A 24,627-nucleotide genomic window follows, 5' to 3' on the forward strand; every position below is an offset into this window, starting at 1 on the left:
CAGTGCCTGCACCCCCGTGAGGCTGGGAGCTTTGTGCAGAAGGAACTTTGCCTGCTCCGTTCATGGTTATGACTCCCGGCCCCCCGCGTGATGCCTGGACCATGGCAGGTGCTCAGTAGATATTTGATGACTGATTGAACGGAGTTCATTTAATGCTCTCAACACCCCCCTCCCATCCCTAGTGACAGATGAGGGTCCTGGGGCTCAGAAGGCTTCAGGGATTTGTCCAAGGTCATACACAGTCTTAGGTGACATGCAGCATTCTAACTCGGGTTCTCGCTATAGTTTCACCAGGACTGCTTTTCCCCATGTGCACCAAGAATCAGGAGGTGTCCAGGGAGAGGGGGCCAGGTAGCCCTGGGGGCGTGACTCCAACCTATGCCTCCAACACACACACAGGTGTTATCCCAACGAGTCTCAGGAGAGCCCGAGAGGTTTTCCAGGGCCCTGCAGGTGGGGCCACAGTGTGGAGGAGTGAACCTGGAGAGGACAGGGCACCGCCAGGCAGGTGGCAGGAGCCGTGATGAAAGCATTTGCTTCCCTCCCCAGGAGCGGCTCCTGCTGTCTGTCCTTCCCCGTCATGTTGCCATGGAGATGAAAGCAGACATCAACGCCAAGCAGGAGGATATGATGTTCCACAAGATTTACATCCAGAAACATGACAACGTGAGGTAGGGGTGAGGTGGGGGGCGGGGGGGCGTGATGGCATAGTGGGAGGGCTAAACCCTAAAGGAGACGACATCCCCACTCCCTCCTTTTCAAGGGGGCACAGCCCAACCCAGTGGTGGCTTTGGAATGTGTGTTGTGTGGGGTTCCTCTCCAGGTCTGTTAAGTGAGCTATTATGGGGTAGGGGTGTGAGGCTGCAGGGAGAGGACACAGAAGGAACGGGAGAAAGGACAAAGGGACACCACCGGCTGTTGGGGAAACTCCTAACTTAACAAGGGAGACAGAAAGCACAGACGTGGGACCCAAATGTCTGCACCATCATCTCAATTTTCACCACCATGCAGTAGCTTCCAGGCCTGCTGAGACAGTACGTGCCAGGCACTGTACCAGCATTTCCCACATCCTTGCTAATCCGCCTGGCAACCCTGCGAGGTGCGGTTCCTTGTCAGCACCCCTGGTTTAGCGATTGAGCTCAGAATAGCTAAGACCCTTGGCCCAGGGTCACTCAGCCAGGAGTGATAAAGCTGGGGTGCACCCAGGTCGGTCCACCCCAGAGCCCACGCTCCTGCCAGTGCATGCTTGCTGCTTCCCCAGACAGAAGCCACTGACAGCAGGGACGTGCAAACAGATGTAGATTAATAGACTTCCACGGGGACATGCGGCGATACAGTGGCCTTCATCCAGCATGGTCCGATAATCCTCCCGTGTGCCCAGAAAAGGAGCTGCTGTGTTTGCCTTCGAGAGAGTTACTTGCTCCCTGGGCATGTTTTCCTAGGACCCACGAGTCCCCTGAGGTTGGTGGAGATAGACCCTTTTGGAGGCTGGGGCTGAATTGTCAATAAAGGGATTAAATGGAGTAATGTAAATTACACATCCACCCACACACACACACATGCATGCACACACACACGCACACCAATATACATCCATTCAAGGTGACGCTGATGGCAGCAGGGGTCGGGGGGGCACTGTGTTTTCAGGCAGAGCAGGCAGAATTGCCCAGTTCCCACGTATGCTCTGGAATCTAAGACTGTTGGCTCTGCCTGCATGTCATCTATCTATCTCTCAAAACAGACACTAAGCTTTTGGGAGAAAAATGTACCTACACAGTTTTGTCCCGAGGTTTTGTGGTAATCCCAGCCTCCTTGCAGCCCACACACACTCCACTGGGACAGTGCAGCCAGCAGCAGCCTTGGTCGGTCAGGGAGAAAGAAGACTGCTGCTGGTGGGGTTTCCAACCCAGGCGGTATCCTGAGGGGGCTACAGGCTCAGCTGCTGGTGCTCAGAGAAGGGAATGTGTCCGAGCCTTGGGAGGGAGCTCTGACGGCTGGTTTCCTCATACCCACCTCTGTCCTCACATGGTGAATAATTGCTAACAACAATAGTTCATATTTCTCGAGAGCTTTCTGTAGGCCATGTACGCTTCTAAGTGCTTCCCTATATTCACTTAGTCCCCACAATAAATGTAAGAGGTTGGTCCTATTATTATCTCCTTTTACCGGTAAGGAAACTAAGGCACAGAGATTAACTTGTGTCAAGATCCCATAGCTGGTTAAGTGGGAGAATTGCCTCCGGAAAACTTTTTGATGCCAGTTTTTACCTAGCCTGACTACTGGGCAGATGTTTTCTATATGCCTAGGAGAAAGGAGTTCATTTGAGATGGTGTGGGTAAGAGTCTTGCGGAGTCCCTAGGCCAAGAGGAGGTTCAGAGGAGAGAGGGTTGGCTTCCAATGCACGTGCGCGCGCGTGTGTGTGAAACTGAGGCCACACCAAGGGCTTTTCTGTCTGATAGCAACCCCTAAAATCTGTAGTACTCCATCTTATGTAAAGAAACAGCCTTTCCTATTAGAACAAATCCCGGATCCTAAGGTGCGTGAGGGAAGGAGTGACCTGCCAAGTGACCCAGACACACATGAAACCTTGAGCTCCCCCCTTCTGGAATTTTCTCTCTTGGTCCTATCTTCACCACCTCACTGGCTCTGGCGTTGTTCCAGGCAGAGCATGGATGAAGGTGCTTTCCTTGATGGCTCTTAGGATACAGCACTTTCAACAGATTTCACTAACTATAAAGTGGTCTACAAAGGAGATTGAGAAGATTCATTGCTCAGAAACAGTCCGTCATTCAAGGCACAGGTTCTCAGCCTGGCTTGGCTGACACATCGGCACATCTGGCCACCGCTGCCTCTCTGCCCAGTCCCTTGCCCTCTCACCCCCTCTGCTCTGCCCCACGACAGGCATCGTCTTTCTTCCCATCCCACAGTTGTTGGCTCTTGGGCCCCCAGACCTCCTTCAAGGGTGTTTGGTCGGAGGCCCGACTCAGGCCTCTTCCACCACCACAAGGAATGGCCCACGCTCCTGGTGACACCCCCCTCACCCTTCCACTCCCACAGACGCTGTGACTTTGGGTTGATAAAAAAACAGTGTCCTAATTACAGAGTGGCTCGAGCTTCCACATGGCGAGAAGCAGACCCCAGCCGAGTGGAGGTATTCCGGTTCTAGGACGTTCTCAGGATCAATGACAGCAATCAGGGAAGAGATGAAAGGAGAGAGAAACCAAGATGCCATCATTTTCATGGGGGCCAGACATAATTCTGACTCTGAAATTGCCAGGCTAGCGGTGTGGTACACATCAGAGGCCAGCCACAAGCAATCATATGCAAATATCCCGCGGGGCCCCTTTCGCTGTTGCATTAGGAGCCCTGGATGCAGCTTTTGATAGAAACACATTGCTTGCTCTGGTCTCTGTTTTTGGGTTGAACCTTTGGCTTGGGTTAGGGGTTGAGTAGTAGGTGGACGGGGGCCATCATAGTGTAGAAACGCACGTTGGGGCTGGGATCGTGATACAGTGATTCGGCCTAGGGCGCGGGGTCGGGCAGCCCTGCATAGAGTCCTAGCATTTCCTGGCTCTGTGACCGGGGCAAGTCATAGGCATTGAGCCACTCTGAACCTCAGTTTCCTCATCTATATAATAGGATGGGAAGAGTACCTACTTAATAGGGTTATGAAGAATCAATGAAATAGTGCAAGGAAAGCGCTTAGTATGATACCTTGCACGAAGCAAGTGTTCAGTAATTGGGAACAGCTATTACTGTCGTTACTGTGATTATTATGACGATTATCACACTCCTATCAACAAAGAAAGGCCTGGGGATTCTCTATCTGGAGAGTGGAAGGGTGATGAGTCACATTCATCAATTCCCTGTGGAACTATAATATTTAGAGGGTGATGACATGCTGTTCTCTAGCCCCACCAAGAGCAAGGCCACAGGAAAAATAAATCAGCTCTGCGGTGTGACAGATTGGACCTGGATCTACGGAAGGGGAAGAGACTAATGGGTGGGGGAGAGTTTGGCCTGTGTGGGGAAGGGTGACAGGTGCTCCCATTCTCTGTGACCTCATTCTCCCCTGGCCCCAAGGAGAATGGTTCTGCGGCAGACAGTTCCTGGGGCTTTCGGAAGCCTGTCGGCTGCCGCGGTGCTGAGCCACCACTGGCCATGGGTTGAGGGAGCCGGAGGCCAAGGAACCCCGGGAGCCTTCTAGATGCCTCTCCTGTCTGACAGATGGAGATGTTTCAGCTCCTCTGGCTGAACAGGTCAGCCTGGGGCTGGGGCCCGTTGCTCGGATGTCAGACCTGTGACTTGAGAACCCTCCTGCCTATCCCCACCCTGTCCCCAGTTACCTGCCCCTCCTGTAGCTGGCAGTGCCAGGGTCAGAGGTGGGCTGTGCTCTCTCCATTCCTGGGACAAGGGCCCCTAGCACATACCCGCACAGGCTGCTCTGGGCTGGGGTCTCCCACTGCTCTGCCTTGACAGGAGGGAGTTCAGGGTTGGAGGAAGGGGCCAGCCAGAGAAGCACCACACCAGGGGAGGCACGTCTCTCTCGGTCACAGTCAAAGTAAAGACACAGCCAGAACCCAGGTGCTGCCCGGGACCCCTTGCCATGAGGTCACTGTCGTGGAGCAAGATGAGTGTGTTGAGCAGACTGGCTTGCACCCCACGCTGCCACTTCGTAGCTGTGGGAACTGGAGCAAGTCACCTAGTGTGAGTCTCAGCTTCCTCACCTGTAATAGGGAATGGTGACATCCATTCACCCCTCTGTTCAGCGGACGTTTTCCCTCTGCCTCCTTAGGTGGGGACCTCCAGCCGAGCTCACAGACATTTAGCTAGAGGCAGGGATCGTGATGGAATGAAGGGGTCACTGTCCCTGACATTGGGAAGCTCACCTTTTGTTTGCAAAGACACACACTAAACAATGGATTAATTAGTAAATTAGGAATGTATCACATGAGGAGGGGATAGAACTGCATTCTCCATGGGTATAGATGTTACACAACTTACTGCTCATTTATTCTGTTACAATTGTGATTAAAGCCACAAAGGAGCAGGGGGGACTGGGGGCTCCTTGCAGGGGTGCTGGGAGGAAAGATGAGGTAGAGTATGTAAGGCCCCTGACTGGGCTGCAGACTGTTTGCCCTTGAGAGCTGGAGCAGGCCACCAGGAAAGCATCAAGGTCAGGTAACCCAACACCCCAAAGGTTTCAGGGGGCAGGGAAGACCTGAGGGGGTACTAAGGAATCTCCACTTTCACTAAGGGTCACTATTGAATGAGGATGGCCCCACACCTACTTGGCCTGTCCCCACGCTGGACCCCTTAAGGTTTTAAAGGTTGTAGGTGGTGTGGAAGGCCAGAAATCATTCCAAAGACAGCTCCTCATCCAGGGAGTGCTGGTCGTCTGCTGAAGAAACACGTGCCTTATACGGCTCTGTGGACCATGGGAGGGGTTCAAGATGGAGTGGGGTGGGGGGTCTTGTCTCACTGACTGGAGTCAGCCTCATTCTCAGGGACCCAGGAGCCCTGTGGGACTGGCAGAGTGTCTGCTGCCCCAGGTGTGAAAATGAGGTAACACCTGTCCCTACACTCCGGGATGTAGCAAAGTCTATGGAGGGCTGCCCTGCCTTCACTCCTTCCCCCTCCCTTCCTTTCTCTCCCCAGTCTCTCCCAAACCTCCCCCTTTTAAGGTTATCATCTGCTCTCCCGTCTCCTTCAAGGACTTGGCTGTATCCCCAGGTCGCTCCGGCGTCTGGCTCAGCTACCGCGTGGTTGTGAATTATAATGACCTCGTGATAATGTCTGTGATGCTCAGATACCCGTGAGTGGATTATGCACCCTGTGGGCCGAGAGGGAAAACGTTTACCTCCAATCAGGTCCCCAGCCAACTGACCATAAACACCCAGCATTTCTGTCTCCAACCTGATATTAAGAAAAGTATTCTGAACTCTACAGTCATACCAATTATAGACATAAGTGGTCTTTATATTATTATCTCATTCATTCCACAGGCATTTGTTGAGCTGCTGCTATGTGCCAGACATGCCTGAGTACATGGAAGAGATACCGCGCTTGCCCCGTAGGGGTACCCAGCCCTCACCAGTGAGGTGCGGCTGAGCGGGGTGTTATGGGTACAGCAGCCTGAACACCCAGTGGCCCCACTGGGGGAACCACTGGGGTTGGCTCTTCTCTTTCTAATTAATGAATTACTTACTTAATTATTTTAGCTGTCATAAATATACAGAACATAAACTTTACCATTTTAACCATTTTTAAGTGTACAGTTCAGTGGCATTAAGTATATCCACGTTGCTCAACCATCACCACCATTCATCCCCAGAAAGCCTTTCACCTTTCATTGCAACTGAAACTCTGTACCCATTAAGTGCTTACTCCCCATTCCTCCACTCCGCTCAGTCTCTGGCAACCACCATTGTATTATACTTTTTGTCTATGCATTTGACTGCTGTAGTTACCTCACGTAGATAGAAGCATACAGTATCTGTCCTTTTATGTCTGGCTTTTTTCACTTCACATAATGTCTGCAAAGTTCCTCCATGTGGTAACGTGTGTCAGATATTACTTTAAGCCTGAATAATATTCCACTGTGTGTAAATACATTTTGTTTGTCCTTGCATTCGTGGATGGACACATGGGTCGCTTCTGCCTTTTGACTTTAGTGAATAATGCTCTGTGAACATGGGTACACAACTATCTCTTCAAATTCCTGTTTTTAGTTCTTTTAGGTATATACCTTGAAGGCAAATTGCCGTGTCATGTGGTAATTCTATTTTTAATTTTTTAAGGAGCCCCATACTGTTTTTCCTAATGGTTCACCGCTTTACCTTTCCATCAGCGGTGCACAAGGGATCCAGTTTCTTCACAACCTTGCCTGGGGTTGGATCTTGTCAACAAACCTGACTTTGTCCTTGGGCACAGAATAGGGATCATGGGGAATGGAGCCAGTAGCCAGTAAAGACTTACTATTTTTCCTGTCTGGACTCAAAATGGGGGTCTCTGTGAGAGAGGAAGAGAGAGAAGTCAGGGTAAAGAGGCACCGACCCATTGAATATGTCAGGCTTTGGCTTTGAAACAACTGGAATCAGTCGTGCTTTGTGATTCTGATTCTAATAAGAATTCAGTCATAAGAAGGATTCTTCTGGGCAGGGTAAGTCAAAGAAAACATCATGAATTTGGAAGGGTTAGAATCAGGTCCTAAAAGAAGAATGTGATTTGTTTTCGACCTTTTAAAAGTAAACATTTTTATTATGCAAAGGATGCATGTTCTTTGTAGAAAAATTGGAAAACAAGAGCAGTGTGGAGAAGAAAATAGAAAGCGCCATATTCTCACCCCCGAGAGATCACTGACAACTGCTCAGTCTTGGAGCAGTTCCCTTCTCCCTTATCGTGCTTCTCCTTGGAGAGGCATTTCCCCAGCTCTTCGAAGACTCTGTGAGCTGTCTGTATAGGTGCTGTGGGCTGGTACACTGTCTGCGTGGTGGGAGTAGGATTTGGTGGCAGAAACAAGATCAAGGGATCGGGATGGAATGGGGTCTGCAGGGGTCTCTGAGACTGGCAGTATGGATTCCAGGACATATACTGACCCCAGACCCACTGGACTCGGTCCTGACGATCAAGCCAGTTGCAGGGTTCCTCCACTTTCTGAAGGAGCGTGTCCCATCTGTGAGAGTGGAGAGGGCATGGCTGTGTCAGGGCAGTTGCTCCCTGTTTGTAGAACCTGCAGACATCAGTGTGTTCAGCATCTTCTCATTGGCTTTCCTCCTTGGCCTCTCCCAGCCTATGCCCTCGATTGGGGCTCTGGCTGCTTCTAGTTCATATGCTTCGCTCTAATCATTTTTCCATCACCCCTGGAAAGCACTCAGTAGTGTGGTGTCCATTCTCAGCCAGGTGTTGATAAGACCATACCTCACTGTGCTACTTGTCTCGTACATGTGAGTGACTCATCGCTCCTCCTTTACCTTACATGAGGCGTGGCCCCAAGAGTCTCCCCAGGTTGTATGGCTTAGAGCAGACTGAGAGCACGCTGCAGGGGGCAGCCCTCTGGGTCAAGAAGAGAAGGCTGGCCTGTGGGTGGGCCTCCCCAGGCTACACACTGGGGGCCTGCGGGGCGCTTCCTGCCCTGTTTCCATAAGACCTTCATCTCACACTGGGCCCAGCATCCTGGGAGTTGTGCTGAGACTGCCAACCCCCTACCCCAAGCCCCTGCTCTTCCTAGGCCCTCCTCAACCGATGGTTTGCCTCTTGGCATTCCTTGAGCTCCCTCTGTGCAGTGCCGAGGAACGCTAGTGATCAGAGGAGCAGGTCCTCAGTACTGCACTTGCGGAGACCACTAGGCGAACTCAACTCCAGGTGTTTGGAGATGATACCGAGTGTGGCTTCCTCACAAGAGCAGGGTCAGATGCCGACAACTTCAGCAAGTCACAGGGCGTGTTGGCAGCAAGAGGGAGCAGCAGTGAGGAAATGCGCTTGACTAAAAATGCCTGTGGTAAAGCTGAGCTGAAGCTGGGACAGATAGCTGAAGGGCCTGTTGTGGTAATTGGGATGAAGTGCCTGCCCACTCTTGCCTCTGGAGTAGAATGCGGGCAACCGTGAGTGATGGATGGCAGGCAATTAGGGAGGAGCACACAACCAGAGTGGGCCTGCCCAGCTTCTGTGCGCCTGTCGTGAGGGCCTGGTTGAATTGCCAACACGCGCTCTCAAGTGGGAGCTAATCGATGAATTAGCGCCTTACTGCATGTCTGGGCCCAGCGCTGGTTGTAAAATGGTCTTCAGAATTACTAAGGAGCAGGTCAGGAATTGTTGGCCAGCAGAACAGACAGTCTGCCTTTGGGTAAACCTCATAAAACAGGAGACTCCAGAAGTGACAGTCACTAAGCAGAATCCTCCCACGGGGCGGCAGGGAAGTGTGACTCTGCCTCTGAAGGGAGGTGGGGGAATGTGGAGGTGGCAGTGTTTCCGTAAATGTGTAGGAGAGGCTGCAGGGGTTCAGCGCTGGGACCTCTGTGCAAGTTGGAAGCCCTGCTTTGAGCTACCTCCTCCCCGTCTGTCTGGCTGCTGTGTCGCACTCCCTGAAGGAAGGGAGCCATAGCAACCTGCCCCTCCCTGATTCCTCAACAGCTATTGAGGCCCTTGGAGGGGGCCAGGAAGAGTAGATCCAGGAGATTGGAGGAAGCATCAGGCTTTCAAAGCCACCCAGAGGCTCTCACACGCTGATGTTATTTCCAGAATCTCCTGGCGCACAACCAGAAAGCAGTTTGTGGCCTCTGTCACCATTCCACCATTTGTTCCCATGAACATTGCTGGAGTGTCTGCTGGGTGCCAGGTTATGGGCTGCTCAGGCTCGTGTCTCAAATGACATGCTTGGGACCCCAAGAAGTCCAGTGGGGTAGAAGCAAGAGCGACTGGAGTTATTAGGCCTGCCTCTTACTTGCTTTGAAACTATAAATATTCTCTTCCATTCAGCAAATATCTATTAGGCATGTTTGTGGGTTGAACTGTGTCCCCCTAAAAGATATGTTGAGGTCCTAACCCTTGGTAGCCGTGAATCTGAGCTTATTTGGAAATAGGGTCTTTGCAGATGAAATCAAGTTAAGATGAAGTCATACTAGAGTAGGGTGGGCCCCTAATCCAGTATGACTGGTGTCCTGATAAGAGGAAAATGCCCTGCGAAGACAGAGACACACAGGGAGAACGCCTTGTGAGGACAGAGGCAGCGATTGGAGTGACGCAGCTGCAAGGCAAGGAATGCCAAGAAGTGCCAGGCACCACCAGAAAGAGGCAAGGAGGGACTGCCCAGAGCCTCAGAGGGAACATGGCCCTGCTGACACCTTGATTTCCAACTTCCAGCCTCCAGAACTGGGGGAGAGTAAATTTCAGTTGTGTTAACGCACCCAGTTTGTGATGCTTTGTTACAGTAGCCCTAGGAAACTAATATAGGCACCTCCTAGGCACTGGCTATTGTGCTAGGTGTGTATGTAGTGCGATGACAGAGCAGAAGGGAAAGGTAGACATTATGTGTCCTCATTCAGTCATTCACTTACACATTTTATTGATCGTTTATTCTGTGTGCCAGACGCTATGCTGGGGCTCAGACATAGCAGTGAGTGAAATCCCCCACCCCGCACCAAGGAGTTTATATTCTAATGGGGAGAAACAGACAGGAGCATAATGATAAATCCCAACAACAGTAAATAAATAATATATTAAATGGTGAAAAGTACAAGCGAGAAAAATCCAGCAGGGAAGGGAGAGAGAGAGACATGTGGAAAGGGTTGCAGGCTTAAATAAGGTGGTGGAAGCCTCCTTGAGAAGGTGACACTTGAACTAGCAGTGGTTCTCAATCCTAGCTGTATATTAAAATCACCAGAGAAGCTTAAAATAAAACAGAACAAAAACACTCAATAGCAGAACGCCACCCCAGGTCAATTAGGTCTGAATCTCGGGGTGGGGCTCTGGGACCTCTCCTTAGGAAAGCTCCCAGATGATTCTAAGGGCACCAGGTCTAAGAAGCACTGGTCTAGCAGGATGACAGCTGCAGTGGAGAAAAGTGCTCCCTGTGGCCCAGCGAGGTCACCTGTACAGAAGAATGGTCCAGACCTGGCCATGTCCATACATGGCAGGCAGACGCATGCGCCCCGAGTGGCTAGGTGCGCTCAGCAGGTATGGGGGTCATAGCTCAGTGTGGCGGGGCCCCTTGAGCCTGCAGTCCACACACATCTGCCTCATGCTTCCCGGAGCGGCCCATTCTCTTTCTTCTTTCCTCGGATCCTTGGTACCGTGGGTCACCTTATCCAATAGCAGTCCTGCCTCTACCAAGTTTGAGGACATTTTTCCTCCTCCCTCCGCCCCCAAAGCCAGGCTTCTGCTGTGTAGGCTTGGACCCAGGGTGGGACAGCTGCTGGGCCTGGTGTTGCCAGCTTTGCATTGGAAACACTGAAGTGAGCCCAGGGGACTGTCACTGATCATGCTCCCTGACTCTGGAGCTGCCGGTCTTGACCTCAACTTGCCTTTGCTTGGATTTCCTGAAAGTTAAAGAATTTCCAGAGTAACTATGTAATGGTGCTTATCATAGCCCCGGAGAAACCTTCCCTTTCTTCCTGAGGGAGTGGGGCAGCTACCTGAGATACTGAGTCAGGGAAGAGGCAGGTAGGCCAGGATGAGGGTCTGCACATCCTTAGTCAGGAAGCTGGGGTCAGCCCCTGCAGCCCGGCAGCTGCCCTCACCCGCTCCTCTCTCACCTGGCAGGCTGCATGGCCAGAGACTTCCCCGGGCAGGCGCTGAGCCCGTCTGTGAGCCTGTCAGACACCAGGCATCAAAGCGACTCCGGCTCCCTTTCATCCTCTGAGCACGCTGCCCCGTGGCTGTCCACTCCGGGAGTCTGATGTCCTGTGTCCTGAAGGGACCGTGTCTCCCTTCTCTGCTCTCCGTCTTCCTCCTCCTCATCTTTTCTCTTTTCACTCATGTGTCTCGTCTCTCGTCATTTCTCCCACTGCCTTTGGCTTCCGTCCTGCAGTTGTCTTTACTGATCCAGGCGGAAATCAGAATGGCTGGCGGTGCCGGATGCCAGGAAATAACCCTGGGCTGGGGACCTGGGAGTTACCCTCTTGTACTCTCCCTGGGAGGTGACATCGACTGGCTGAAGCCCCAAGATGCATGCCCGGGTGGCCCAGCCTATTTCCACTTCGCCTCACGTGACATGGCAAGCAGCTGCTGAGTGTATCTCGTCTTGACGGAGTCCTGAACTCGCCCCCCTACAGCAGCCCACACGTTCAGTGCCGCGCTGTCAGATTATACGTCTATTCACTTAAGACGGCTGTGGGGCCAACAGACAAATAATAATACTTATTGGTTCCACTCCTGGATGTGGAGCCACGTGTCCTGTGTGGCCTTGGGCAGGTGACTCAACCACTCCACCTCTCTGTACCTCAGTTTTTTCACCTGTAAAAGGAAGATACCAACCTCAGAGGCTTAAAAGAGTTAAAGTGCTTAGAACACTGTCCAACTGTTTGAAAATGTAGGTTTTATAATTATCCAGGTATGGTGAGGCCAGGAGCTGATTACCACAAAAAGAGTTTGTTTCTCACCGTTCCCAAGAGAGGAGGGCACCCCAATGCGATGGGGGGCCATGCAGGGAAACACTGGGGTGCAGGAGGCAGTGAGGGGGGAAATGTGGGCAAGAGCCTTTACTGTGGGAAGGAACCGGTGAGACAGGGTAAGCAGGCTTAGGAGGGACGAGTTTGAATACTTTCAGTGGGCTGTGGGGTGTAGGGACTGTCCCAAGTTACCTGGCACCTGTCCCTGGGGTGATTAGGGCAGGGGGCCGTGGCCCCACACATTACAGCCTGATGGGGGCGGGAGGCTCTGGACCCTGAGGTGAGTTGTTGACTATCTCTAGGAACCTGCTAGCCTGGCAGGGACAGGCTCCGGAGTGAGTGAGGTCCCAGATGTCACACACCAGAATGAACAGACACACTTAATGCACCAGCACACATTTCCAGAATAAAATGACAAAATATGTGTAGTTCTACATTCCAACTTTAAAAATGGAACTGTCAGTTCTGGAGCCTCAGGTGCCCTGTGACACAGTGAGAAGAGTACAGGTCTTGGGGGGAGAGCCTGCCGTGCTGCTGTCTGCAGCTTCTTCCCTGAGGCAGCGCCTCCTCATCTGTGAGATGAAGCCACCAAGCCCTCACTTCAGGGCCACCTGGAGGACTCAGTGAGGTGAGCCCCACACCGGGCCACCAGGAGCGTCTCAGTACATGAAAGTTACTACATTATTGTGTCCATTTTAAGAAGAAAACTCGAGGGGCCCTTACACATTCTGGCCCTGGGTCCTCACCTCTGATAGTCTGTTATGAAAGAAAAGAAAGATGTTTTCAATCTTGGGCACACGAGTCTCAGAAACGGAAAAAAGATCCACAGGGATGAGCTAGTGCATCTGACAGGCGTCCGGGGATGAGGCCCGAGGAGCTGGCAGGTACCAGCTGGGGGCTTCCAGAGACACTTCCTGGCTGTGACTTCCTCTCGCTTCTCCCCGGGCTGCTGCGTCTGTCCCTTACTAGAGGACTCCCATGGGATGAGGGTCTTGGGGTCGGATTCCCTCGTGTAGGTGCTGGGAAGTGAGGCCTTTGTACAGCTACCATTCGGGTCTGAAATACCTTCCAGAGCAGACGAATCAGAGACCCCCTGTTCCCAGGCCCAACTACCTTGAAGGGGAAGCTCAGGGCTCAAACGGGCCGGCCTGAGAGGTAACTAAGAGCTGGGGGATCTGGCCCTGCCTATGGGAACCTCAGGCAGGTGCACCCTCCCAGGCCCCCTTTTCCTCCTGGGTAGCAGTTGGGGTACAGAAAGGAGGGCTTGATCGGCATTTCCTGGCCAGCAGGGAGAGGCCAGTATTCCCGGGTCTCTGGTGTCAGGGCCTCTCTGTCCCCTCCCCAGCAGCCGTGTGAGCCCCCCCAGGACTCATGCTGGCCCACAGCCCTCCTGAGGCCGAGGGTGGGCCTGGCTGTGTCGCCCTGACCATCCTCCCTCACAGGGGTCCTCCTCCACCTGTCTCTCCAGCATCCTGTTTGCTGACATCGAGGGCTTCACCAGCCTGGCGTCCCAGTGCACTGCCCAGGAGCTGGTCATGACCCTCAACGAGCTCTTCGCCCGCTTTGACAAGCTGGCTGCGGTGAGTCACCCTGTCCACTGCCCTTGCGCCTGTGTGTGCCTGAGCCAGGCTGCCTGCGGGAGGGTGCTGCAGTCAAGACCCTGCTGATCCCAGGACAAGGGATGGGCACTGTGCCAGGGTGTGCCCTGCTGGGCAGAGCCTGCTGCAGGGAACTGGTGACTGGTGGGGGGGCTGCACAGGCTGTGCTGTGTGTCCTCACGGCCTGCATCAGCTGGGGCCACGCACTCAGTTGGAGATGCTTTCTCCGCGTCATCGGTCACGAGGGAGCGAATGGGTGATAACGGTGGGAAGGCCTACAGGTAATACTGCCCAGGCGTCCGGTAGGGCAAACTAGATGCCGTACAGCCACTTTCCTGATGAGGTTGGCCAGAGTGATCAGAGAATGAGTCTGAAACCCAACTGGCCTGCAGGCAGCTGTGGGCCACCCCCCAGAGGCTTCCAGGGAGAGAGGACGCTTCCGTGTTCAGACAAAGTGGGCGTAGCACCCCAGGGCAGGGAGGCACGGAGGACATATTCATTCACTCCTTAGGTCCTTTATACCGTCACCGTTCCCAGCTTTTGTGGCTTTGGGTGGTGCTCTGGGCCTTTGGGGAGTCATTTTATGCCTGGGGCCACTTACTGCAGTGTCCACCAGTAGGTAGACACGTTGCCCTTTGCAGGGGGGCCTAGTGCGGGGATGGTTTGTATCACTGAACATGGGTGATGGGATGGGCCTTAAACGAGGGTCCAGGCCATTTGAGTCCCAGGGTCCAGCTTCTTAAACTCATTTCCTGGAGTCAGACTTGGACAGCTCAGAACTGGTGACTATGACGGATCGATTGTGGTTTGCCGGGGTGACCTGTGCGCCCATTACTCGGGCAGGCCCTTCAGCCCCGTCTTAGCACTCACACGCTTCCTGGTTTAGCAGAACTGTTTTTGATAACTGAGACACGCGGAGGGTCAGGCAAACTTGGGGTTAAATCTCATTTCTGCTTTAGTCTTTTTGTAAAAGAAGAAGAATCAGAAAACTGTTTGTAGACCCTCAGGCCGAGAGTCAGGGTATGCCAAGGGTGTAGGGGGACTGGGGACACGCCCCCGCGGCCTGGGGCCTTCCTCAGTCCGGCTGCCCTGGTAGACCCTTCTTCTTGGGCCTCTGCATTGGCCGTGAAAGTGAGTTCCTGATCCCGGTGAGGCCGGAATGCCTCTCCGAGGACTGCTCAGCCTGTCCTCTGTCCCCCACAGCTTCTGATAAGCCTGTTGGGGCACCGGGTCTGTGCTCACTGCCCTAAAAGGCAAGTTATTCCAGGCATGGAGTGAATCTGTTTGCTTCCCGTTTCTTTCCCTCCCACTTCACTTTCCTGCTATTTTTAATTTTTAAAATTAATTTGCTTTCCAGGAGAATCACTGTTTACGTATTAAGATCCTAGGGGATTGTTATTACTGCGTCTCGGGGCTGCCTGAAGCAAGGGCTGACCACGCCCACTGCTGCGTGGAGATGGGCATGGACATGATTGAGGCCATCTCGTAAGTGCCCGTCTGCAGGGGGACTGGCCCATCTCCAGTTCACTGCCCATTTCCAGGGGTTCTGTCCCATCTCCAGGGCACCGTCCATTTCCAGGGGGACTGTCCCATTTCCAGGGCACCGTCCATTTCCAGGGGTTCTGTCCCATCTCCAGGGCATTGTCCGTTTCCAGGGGGACTGTCCCATCTCCAGGGCACTGTCCATTTCCGGGGGGACTGTCCCATCTCCAGGGCACTGTCCATTTCCGGGGGGACTGTCCCATCTCCAGGGCACTGTCCATTTCCAGGGGGGACTGTCCCATCTCCAGGGCACTGTCCATTTCCGGGGGGACTGTCCCATCTCCAGGGCACTGTCCATTTCCGGGGGGACTGTCCCATCTCCAGGGCACTGTCCATTTCCAGGGGGGACTGTCCCATCTCCAGGGCACTGTCCATTTCCGGGGGGACTGTCCCATCTCCAGGGCACTGTCCATTTCCGGGGGGACTGTCCCATCTCCAGGGCACTGTCCATTTCCGGGGGGACTGTCCCATCTCCAGGGCACTGTCCATTTCCGGGGGGACTGTTCCATCTCCAGGGCACTGTCCATTTCCAGGGGGACTGTCCCATCTCCAGGGCACTGTCCATTTCCAGGGGGACTGTCCCATCTCCAGGGCACTGTCCATTTCCAGGGGGTACTGTCCCATCTCCAAGACACTGTCCATTTCTGGGGGGACTGTCCCATCTCCAGGGCACTGTCCATTTCTGGGGGGGACTGTCCCATCTCCAGCAGCACTATCCACTTCTGGGTGCATTGTCCCATCTCCAGGGCATTGTCCATTTCCAGGGGGACTGTCCCATCTCCAGGGCACTGTCCATTTCTGGGGGGGCCTGTCCCATCTCCAGCAGCACTATCCACTTCTGGGTGCATTGTCCCATCTCCAGGGCATTGTCCATTTCCAGGGGGACTGTCCCATCTCCAGGGCACTGTCCATTTCTGGGGGGGCCTGTCCCATCTCCAGGAGCACTAGCCACTTCTGGGTGCATTGTCCCATCTCCAGGGCATTGTCCATTTCCAGGGGGACTGTTCCATCTCCAAGCGGGACTTCCTGTCGGAAGGGGACTGCCTACCTCCAGGGAGACTGCCTGTCTGCAGGGGGTACTGTCCCATAGCCAGAGTAACTGACTGGCTTGCCACCTGGTCGGACCAATGGAGGCAGGGAAGCAGTGGACAGCCATTTCCCGAGGACCAGCGGGCCACACAGGAGGGTTGATTTGCACTTGCACGTGTTGAGCCTTCTCCTGGGCTCCTTTCACCCACAGCAGCCGGGAAGCGTTTCCCTGAGGAATGTGTCCCGTAGGAAGGAGGGCTTTGCAGGACCAGCCGGCATCATGCCGTGTATGGGCCTTGCTCTCCAGTCCCTCATATCCTCTCACCATCACCAGCCAGGGGTGGAATCCACTGGCCCCATTTCTTCCCAAATGAGAAAGGTTGGGCTCAGGGGTAAACAGCTACACAGGGTAATACTCTTAGGCAGGGAGTCAAACTCAGAGGTTCCCATTTTAAGAAAAGCCACCTTCCTGGGAGTATAGCAACAGGGATTTTGGCCAGTTCTTGGTCGTTGGTGGCCATAGAAGGACCTCTGGTCATTAAAAACCACGGACAACACACGCGCACATGTCATCTAGGGCATGTGTCAGAGGAGAGGTTGTGCCCAGGTTCTGTAACTTTGAACTTTAGAAGTAGCCTGGGCAAGGGCAGAGGGACAGCCACAGTGGGCAAGATCAGAGGTCAGAGTAGCTGGCCAGGAAGGTGGCCAGGTTCATTAAGTGTGGCTCGGTTCTGTTTGGCAGTGATTGCCGAGTGCCCCTGCATGCCTGGGCCAGACAGTGGGTCCCTTGCCAGGAGCATGGAGTCAGTTGAGGGAGAGAGGTTGCGACTCCATTGCCCTGAACTGGGCCTGCCGAGGGGACACCATCAGCTAAAAGAGGCACACTGTGGTAGGAGGGCCAAAGAGACAGCCGTTGATTCCATTGAGACGACCTAGAGCGGCTTCATGAAAGAGGTGGCCCTGGATGTAAGCCAGAAAGGTGGAATGAGATACCATCAACCGAAGCAAGTGGCCAGAGGCATAGCTCCAGTGAAGTATTTGCAGAGCTGATCCCAGGACAAGAGAAATGATGGATGACATAAATCTTCCCTGTGGTGGGTGTCAGCTTCTCCCTGGTGGAGTGGGGTGGAGTTCTCACGGTCAGAATGCCAGCCCCACAGCTGGCTTGAGGGCTCATCCCCAGCGTGTCAGGCAGGGTCCACGTCAGTACACACTGCGTACCTCCCCCCAGAACACCTGTACCCTCTTCTGCAGACCCTGGGCCCCAGGCATATCCCTGGGGCTGGATAGCTTCTGTCTTACTCCCCTTCCCACAGAGGGGGCCCGCCTTTTATTGGGGAGCCCCTGGGTACGTGGGTGCATGTGGCGGGGATTGGAGCTGCCTTCTAGCGCATGGAGCACCCCTAGTCCCCTGCACCTGCCTGGGCTCCCCTTCTTTCCTGAGCAGACATATGTCTTCTCTTAACCTTTCTCCATTATCCTGCTAATGTCGAAGAAGCAGCGATGTGGATAAATCCAAGAGCATTAAATGAATGGGATTTGGAGTGGCTGTAACTTCCCTATCTGGCTCAAGTAGGCACTAATGTGCATTTGCATTTTTGGAACACAATTTAACTGACTGGGTAGTAATGGCCCCAGGTGCCCTAATCGGGGGAAGCAGTGGGGCCTGAGGTTTAGAGTGAAGTGCCACACCACCTTGTGGCCAAGCCTGGAAACAGCACCTCTCACAGTACGTAGCACCTGAGCTGCAGGGCTCAGCCCTGCCCTCCAGGTTGGACAGTCTCAGATTGGATTTGTGCTGGCTGCCAAATGACGCTTGACCTCTGCACCTTCTGACGCACCCCCCACCCGACCCCCTGCATTCCAGCCTCATCCCCACTCTGTGTGCCTGGCCCCTGACCCTCTCCCAGCCTCACCCCTGCTCCATCCCCAGGTTGGTCCGGGAGGTGACAGGGGTGAACGTGAACATGCGCGTGGGAATTCACAGCGGGCGAGTACACTGCGGTGTCCTTGGTCTCAGGAAGTGGCAGTTCGACGTCTGGTCTAACGACGTCACGCTGGCCAACCACATGGAGGCTGGAGGCAAGGCTGGGTGAGTGAGAGCTGTGGGCAGGACCCAGACTTAGCTTCCCATCCAGCTCCACCCAGGGTACCTGTCGTGAGGAGTGGGGCTGAAGTGGGCAGGACAGGGTAGCTTGCAACCTGAGGCTAGCAGAAATTCTTCAACTTCACACATTACTCAACCACCCCAAGTAATAGAGGTGGCAAGTTGTAGGGAACATTGGGTCAACTTTGTAGAGTCTTCCCCCAGAAGCTATTTACACAAAACACGGTGGCTTGTGCGATGTGACAGGTAGGGTACAGTTCTAGAGGAGGAAGGAACCACAGATAATTTTCGGGGTAGCCAAGACAGAAATGAGGTGGAATGTGAGCCGGCTTGGATGATGGGCAGGATTCGGACAGACGAAGAAGGTAGCATTAGGAGAGAGTCAGCCTGAGGGAATGGGGTGACGACAGGCACAGGATAGGAAAACGTAGTGTTTCCAAGAAGTGGGAGTGGGGCAGAGGGCCTTTTAGGGACCAGTGGGAGAAAGAGCGCCTGTGCTAAGAGGGACGTTCAGACCAGCCTGGGGGATTTGGGCTCAGTCCTGTAGTCAGGTTTGCAAAGTCGGTGAGGCTAGAGGCCGTGTTCTCCTGGCAGGCTCCTGATGTCTTATGTGGTTATAATAATAGAACGCAGATGTGATACCGTGTCGTCACGGCGGACACACACTGGCAAGGGCCTGACCTAAGCCACCTTGATGACGTTGGAGGGATACAGGATGCTGAGGCTGGATCGAGGTTGGGGTTAGCCTTTGAGCCAGACTTGGGGGCCCTGGAATTTGAACCATGATTGAGTCCATTGCAGCTGGGTTTGCCTGGGAGCTCGTGGTCTGAATTCACGTTTTCTGCCCTCTGGTCCTGCTTCCCTCCCCACCTGCAGACGCATCCACATCACCAAGGCCACACTCAACTACCTGAATGGCGACTACGAGGTGGAGCCAGGCTGTGGGGGCGAGCGCAACGCCTACCTCAAGGAGCACAGCATCGAGACCTTCCTCATCCTGCGCTGCACCCAGAAGCGGGTCCGGGGGGCTGGGGGAGCTGGGGGCGCCGGGCGGCTGGGGCCTTCATTCTTTTAGGAGCAACATTTTCTTGGCCTGCTCTGTGCTTCTCTTTACTCTTTCCTTGAGTCAAGTCATGAATTCTTACACAGTCGTGGTCCCTGCATCTGGGGAAGGACCTGAGAGTTACAGGGGCCCTGCAAAGGCTGATGGCGAAGAGGGATGTTTTCATTTTGCTTCTGCTGCAAAAATGCACAGGCCTCGGATCAGTTAGCAGTGATACATCAGGAGGTCACGAGATGGAAATGAAACCTCAAGGAAATCTGTATCTATCATGTACTTTAGTTCCATCTCAGTCCTTCCCTGTTGCCTAAACTGGGCGGAAATTTCTCTGTCTCTCTCTGTCTCTCTCTGTCTCTGTCTCTCTCTGTCTCTCTCTGTCTCTCTCTGTCTCTCTCTCTCTCTCTCTCTCTGCCTATCCTATATATCTTTGTCTCTTGAACCTCTCTTCCCACCCTTTCACTTTCTAGTCTCTTTCTTCTTTCTCCTTTTGTCTCAGCCCACACTGTCCAAAATATAAAACCGAATTATCAGCAGACTTTAGTATTCTATTTTTAATAGTCATGTTCCAGCCTCTTAATTTTTAAAATGAATGAAGAGAACATTTTCTATTTCTCCCTAAATTAAAATGCCTTTTACTTATGAATCTTTCAGTTGGATTTTTCTGTTGGTCAGAGCCCTCTGATAGAGAAAGCTTCCCTGTTTCATTCCTAAGAATTTAGACTAAAGACAAAATTAAGTGGTGAGACAAGTTCAGAGAAAGTCTTGGACGAAAGCAGAAGTAGATTTTTTAAGGGCGGCAGGGCTCTTTGGGCCAGGTGCCCACCCCTGCAGAGGGCACCTCATCCTGCCAGCAGAGGGCACCTCGTCCTGCCAGCAGTGCACCCAGGACATGGATCTTGGCTGCAGGGGCCTCTGAGTGAGCTGTATCAGCCCCCTTCACAGACACCAGGAAGAGGGATGGAAGGATTTAAGGCACTCTGTGGAGAGCTCCTAGTGGCTTAATTGACGTATATTAAACATTTGCTTGTTGTTTGGCTAGACTATAAATGTACTGAAACCCTGCCAGGCTGCCCTCCACATCCCTCCTCTGCCCGGTTCACAAGGCCTCCAGCCCCACCCTCCTGCCCCACGCAGGCTGAAGGACTACCCACTACCCTCAGTTCTGTGGGTCTTGGCTCTTCCATCTTGACAAGTGGTTCAGAAAGGATGAGATAGAGACAGACAGTGACACCCCCCATCCCAGCAGCGTCAGCTGAAGCAGGCTGTGTCCCCTTCCCTCTGCATCCCTGCTCTGACAGGCTCCCTTCCAGGCTTGGGTAGGGATGTGGGGTGTAGATGGTCTCAAGTATCTATGGGCCTCCCCAACCCTCCAATCGAGCCCATTCAGATGGATGGACAGACGAGTGGAAAGAAGAGATCGTGGTTGGCACATGGGTGTCTGGCCAAGGCCCTGTTTGTGTATCTGTACAATGTATGTCAGCCCTTGAATCTCGTATTCTAATGACGCAAACCTCTGGAAGCTGCCTTCTGGGCAGCAGGGCCTATCCTACTGCCCACTCTGCTAGGACATGCCTATTTTGGATAAGTTGAGTGGAGATTGGAGTCCCTGGTTTCCTCCCCTCCCCATCACCCCCGGGCACGAACAGATCCAGGCTCTGCCCACTCCTGAGAATTCCATGTGAAAGACAGATATTCCTATGCCCATTTCCTTTCTCACAGGACCAACCTCTGTCGTGTTCTGGTGCTCTCACCCGGGCCAGTCAGGGATGGCATTGGGGCTTGGAGGGAGTAGGATGCTTCCTTGGATGAGCCCCAGGATCCTGGCGGGACTCTGGGCTCCAGGCCATGCAGGGAAGAGAAGGGGAGCTGCCTTAAGCCCTGGGTGCCTGGCCAGGCACCCTGGAGGAATGAGAAACTCCACCCGGAGGCTAATGCATCTGTGTTGCTCTCGCAGAAAGACGAGAAGGCCATGATCGCCAAGATGAATCGCCAGAGAACCAACTCCATCGGACACAACCCGCCACACTGGGGGGCCGAGCGCCCCTTCTACAACCACCTGGGCGGCAACCAGGTGTCCAAGGAGATGAAGCGCATGGTGAGTGATGGGTGGGGCAGTGTGCAGGCATCAATCTTCAGGGTGGGGCAGCCTCCTCGTTGCCTGAAAGAATCTGGAGAGCCGCAGGAGGGAACACTGGAAGTGGGGCTCACCTCAACTTTGGGCGAGAAGCCAGAGCACCTGACTTCTGGCTCTTGGCATGCCGAATTTGGCTTTGCTGGCACAGGCTGGAAGCAGCCCCCTCTGACTGGACTCCAGCCAGAGCCTCCAGTGGTCTCTGGGCACTGTCTGGTGAGGTCCCTGGGATTTGGGTGGGCACCATTGTGTCAGATGCCCTTCCAGTACCTGCTGTGTTTCTCAGGCAGTTGAAAAACATGCTTTGGCTCATTTGCTCAGAGACCACTCCAGTGCTTCTTGGCAAGTGACCGGTAACGGTCCCCTTTGCCCTCTTGCTGAGAAATACCACTGCTAACTCCAGCCTGCCAGTGGGAGCACGCAGGCTGAGTGAGTGGAGGCTGTGGTAGGGTGCAACCCCCACCTCAAAGGACCCTGCCTGCCTCGGGGGACAGACACCCCCAGCGTCCCTGCACATACCAGGGAAGAGCTAATTCAGGATGTGCTGCCCAGGTTCTATGAGTGATGATAGAAAGAGGAATTCCGAAGACGGAAAGAAAAGGAAGAGGACGACAGAAGTCATGTTACAGCAGCTGTGTTTCTTTCTTTTTTTTTTCTTTTTTTAAGATTTTATTGGGAAAGGGGAACAGGGCTTTATTGGGGAACAGTGTGTACTTCCAGGATTTTTTCCAAGTCAAGTTGTTGTCCTTTCAGTCTTAGTGTGGAGGGCGCAGCTCAGCTCCAGGTCCAGTTGCTGTTGCTAGTTGCAGGGGGCGCAGCCCACCATCCCTTGCGGGAGTCGAACCAGCAACCTTGTGGTTGAGAGGACGCGCTCCAACCACCTGAGCCATCTGGGAGGCAGCTCAGCTCAAGGTGCCATGTTCAATTTTAGTTGCAGGGGGCACAGCCCACCATCCCTTGTGGGAGTCGACCCGGCAACCTTGTGGTTGAGAGCCCACTGGCCCATGTGGGAATCGAACCAGCAGCCTTCGGCATTAGGAGCACGGAGCTCCAACCTCCTGAGCCCCTTTCATTTTATCTGAGAGCGTGGCTTTTGTATCGGGCACACTTCTCAACTCAAGGGCAGCCTGGCTTCCAGGCAGAGTCCTCCACCCTGAGGAAGGGCTGGGTGAGGAGAGAAGGTATAGGGAGGTGTGAGCCACAGAGCCACAGGGCGAGGGTAGAGGAATAGATGGGGCATTTGCACTAGGACCCCCAGCTGCGGATCATAGATCAGACGAGCTTTCAGTTGCAGGTGTAGGAGTTAGAGACAGACTCCATAGGAGTCCATGTGAGTCAGCAGACAGAACCAGGACCTGCGCGAGGGGGCAGCTGGTGACCCAGACACTGCTCCTTGCTAGCTAGCTAGAAGCAGGCGATTAAGGTTTAAGGAAGATGTATAGGAGAAAAAAATGAAGTGAGTCAAGACCTCCATTTTAACTTTTGATGGTAAAGAATTAGCTGACAGGCACCCAGGTTATGAGGGAGCAGAGTGGGAGAGGCCTAGCCTTCCCCTTGGCTTTGAACTTGGATTTCCACAGACTTGGTCATTGTCATCCAGGTCTCCAGCCACCACGCCTCCCTCAAGGGCCTTCCCCAAAGAAAAGAGCAGTTGGTGGACCCTCCTTTTTTTTCACCCCAGCCTTTTAAATCATCCTGTGGACTCTGTACCCACATGACCAGGATGTCAAGCAGTGAGCAGGGGTGAGAAGAGAAGGGAAAAGGCTGAGAGCAGGGTGAGAAGAGGGGAGTTCCCAGCAGGCCAGAGGAAAAAGAGGAACAGGGGAGCGGCAAGACAGGAGGAAAGAGGACTGAGAGGGTGAGTGGGAGATGGAGGGGGAGCTGGAAATGATGGAGAGTGGGGTAGAAAGAGAAAGGGAGGGAAGAGGCGACGAGGAAGAACCACCAGCAGGCAGGAAGGGTGCCTGGTGGTACTTTCTCTATTTAAAATCTGTGGAAAGTTTTTTTTCTTTAGTGATATTTGGTATAAGCGGACTCTTTAGTTTTTTCAGAGCCTCAGCGGCAATTTGGACCATAAGCACCAGTTTGGCAGATGCATTGATCATTGTTAGGACAAGGAACCTTAGAAGAAATAGCAGAAGGGCTGTAGTTTGGGAACAGGTAGGCTTAGAGGAGACAGGCTGCAGGAAAGTCTCCTTCCGGGTGTTAATTGCCTCACCCAGCCGGGAGGGAAGGGAGAGTGTGGGGACCATCCTGGCTGGGCAGAGGGGGCCAGCATCCAAGTACCAACTCCTGGCCCTCCATGAGCATGCCCAGGCAGTGTCTGGGCTGGGGCTGGGATAGGTCTTGGCGGCTCTCAGGCACGCTATTGGCTTTTAGGGTTAAACTGGCCTGAAATCAGAGAAAGATGCAAAAGGAGAGCTTCTACTCTGACTTCCCCGGAATGTGGCATGGGGTGCGGCCTGGGAGGTGGGGATTAGATTAAGCAGTGACTGAGAACAGTTAGAAAGGTACTAATTTGTAGTTAGCGGCTTATTTCTTTAAATCTCATTCCAAATTTTACTCAGCTTTTAAAACGTAGTGACGAGCTACGCTGTTTATGTTTGGGCATGAGTATTATAAGGTCTCTAGGGTTATGTATTAACAAGAAGGTTGACAGAAGGCGTGTGCGTGGACTTCTGCTCATCTAACCAGGCCCAGGGAAGCTCTGCATGGCTCAGGGGTGGAGGGTGGGCCCAAGTGCCTGGGGCAGATAAGCACCACGCCAGGATGGGCGTGCAAACGTGATCGGGCTGGGGGCCCCGGCCTAAGAGGGAGGGATGGGGAACCAAACAGAACCCCTGATCTGAGCTGCTCCCCAGAAGTGCTGAGGCACACACCGTAGGAACCCATCTGAGGGTCCTCCCATCCCGGCTGAAGACCGTTGTGCTAGAACTAGTAAGCAGGTCAGGAGACTCAAACCCAGTCTGTTGGACCCTCTGCTATGGTTTCTGGACCAAAGTGTTTTCTGACTCTTGTCAGTTCTCTGCCCCAAGCAGATGCTGAGCTCTCCA

The 24,627-nt window shown here is 53.5% G+C and overlaps 1 protein-coding gene across 2 annotated transcripts in view; it reads left to right on the forward strand.

The window, feature by feature from the left end:
* The window catches only part of ADCY5 (adenylate cyclase 5), a 152,779-nt gene that overhangs the window by 89,380 nt on the left and 38,772 nt on the right, over positions 1-24,627 (forward strand). The window contains exons 3-8 of one of the 2 annotated variants that reach the window (XM_019738973.2): positions 550-671; positions 13,576-13,687; positions 15,063-15,190; positions 18,210-18,368; positions 19,260-19,401; positions 21,398-21,538. In XM_019738973.2, coding sequence (XP_019594532.2) covers positions 550-671; positions 13,576-13,687; positions 15,063-15,190; positions 18,210-18,368; positions 19,260-19,401; positions 21,398-21,538 — 804 coding nt within the window. The remainder of the gene's footprint in view (positions 1-549; positions 672-13,575; positions 13,688-15,062; positions 15,191-18,209; positions 18,369-19,259; positions 19,402-21,397; positions 21,539-24,627) is intronic. The other variant, XM_074330825.1, reaches the window with a different exon arrangement.

This window comes from Rhinolophus sinicus, linkage group LG01 (assembly GCF_036562045.2).
Source record: "Rhinolophus sinicus isolate RSC01 linkage group LG01, ASM3656204v1, whole genome shotgun sequence".
NCBI classification, from domain to species: Eukaryota; Metazoa; Chordata; class Mammalia; order Chiroptera; family Rhinolophidae; genus Rhinolophus; species Rhinolophus sinicus.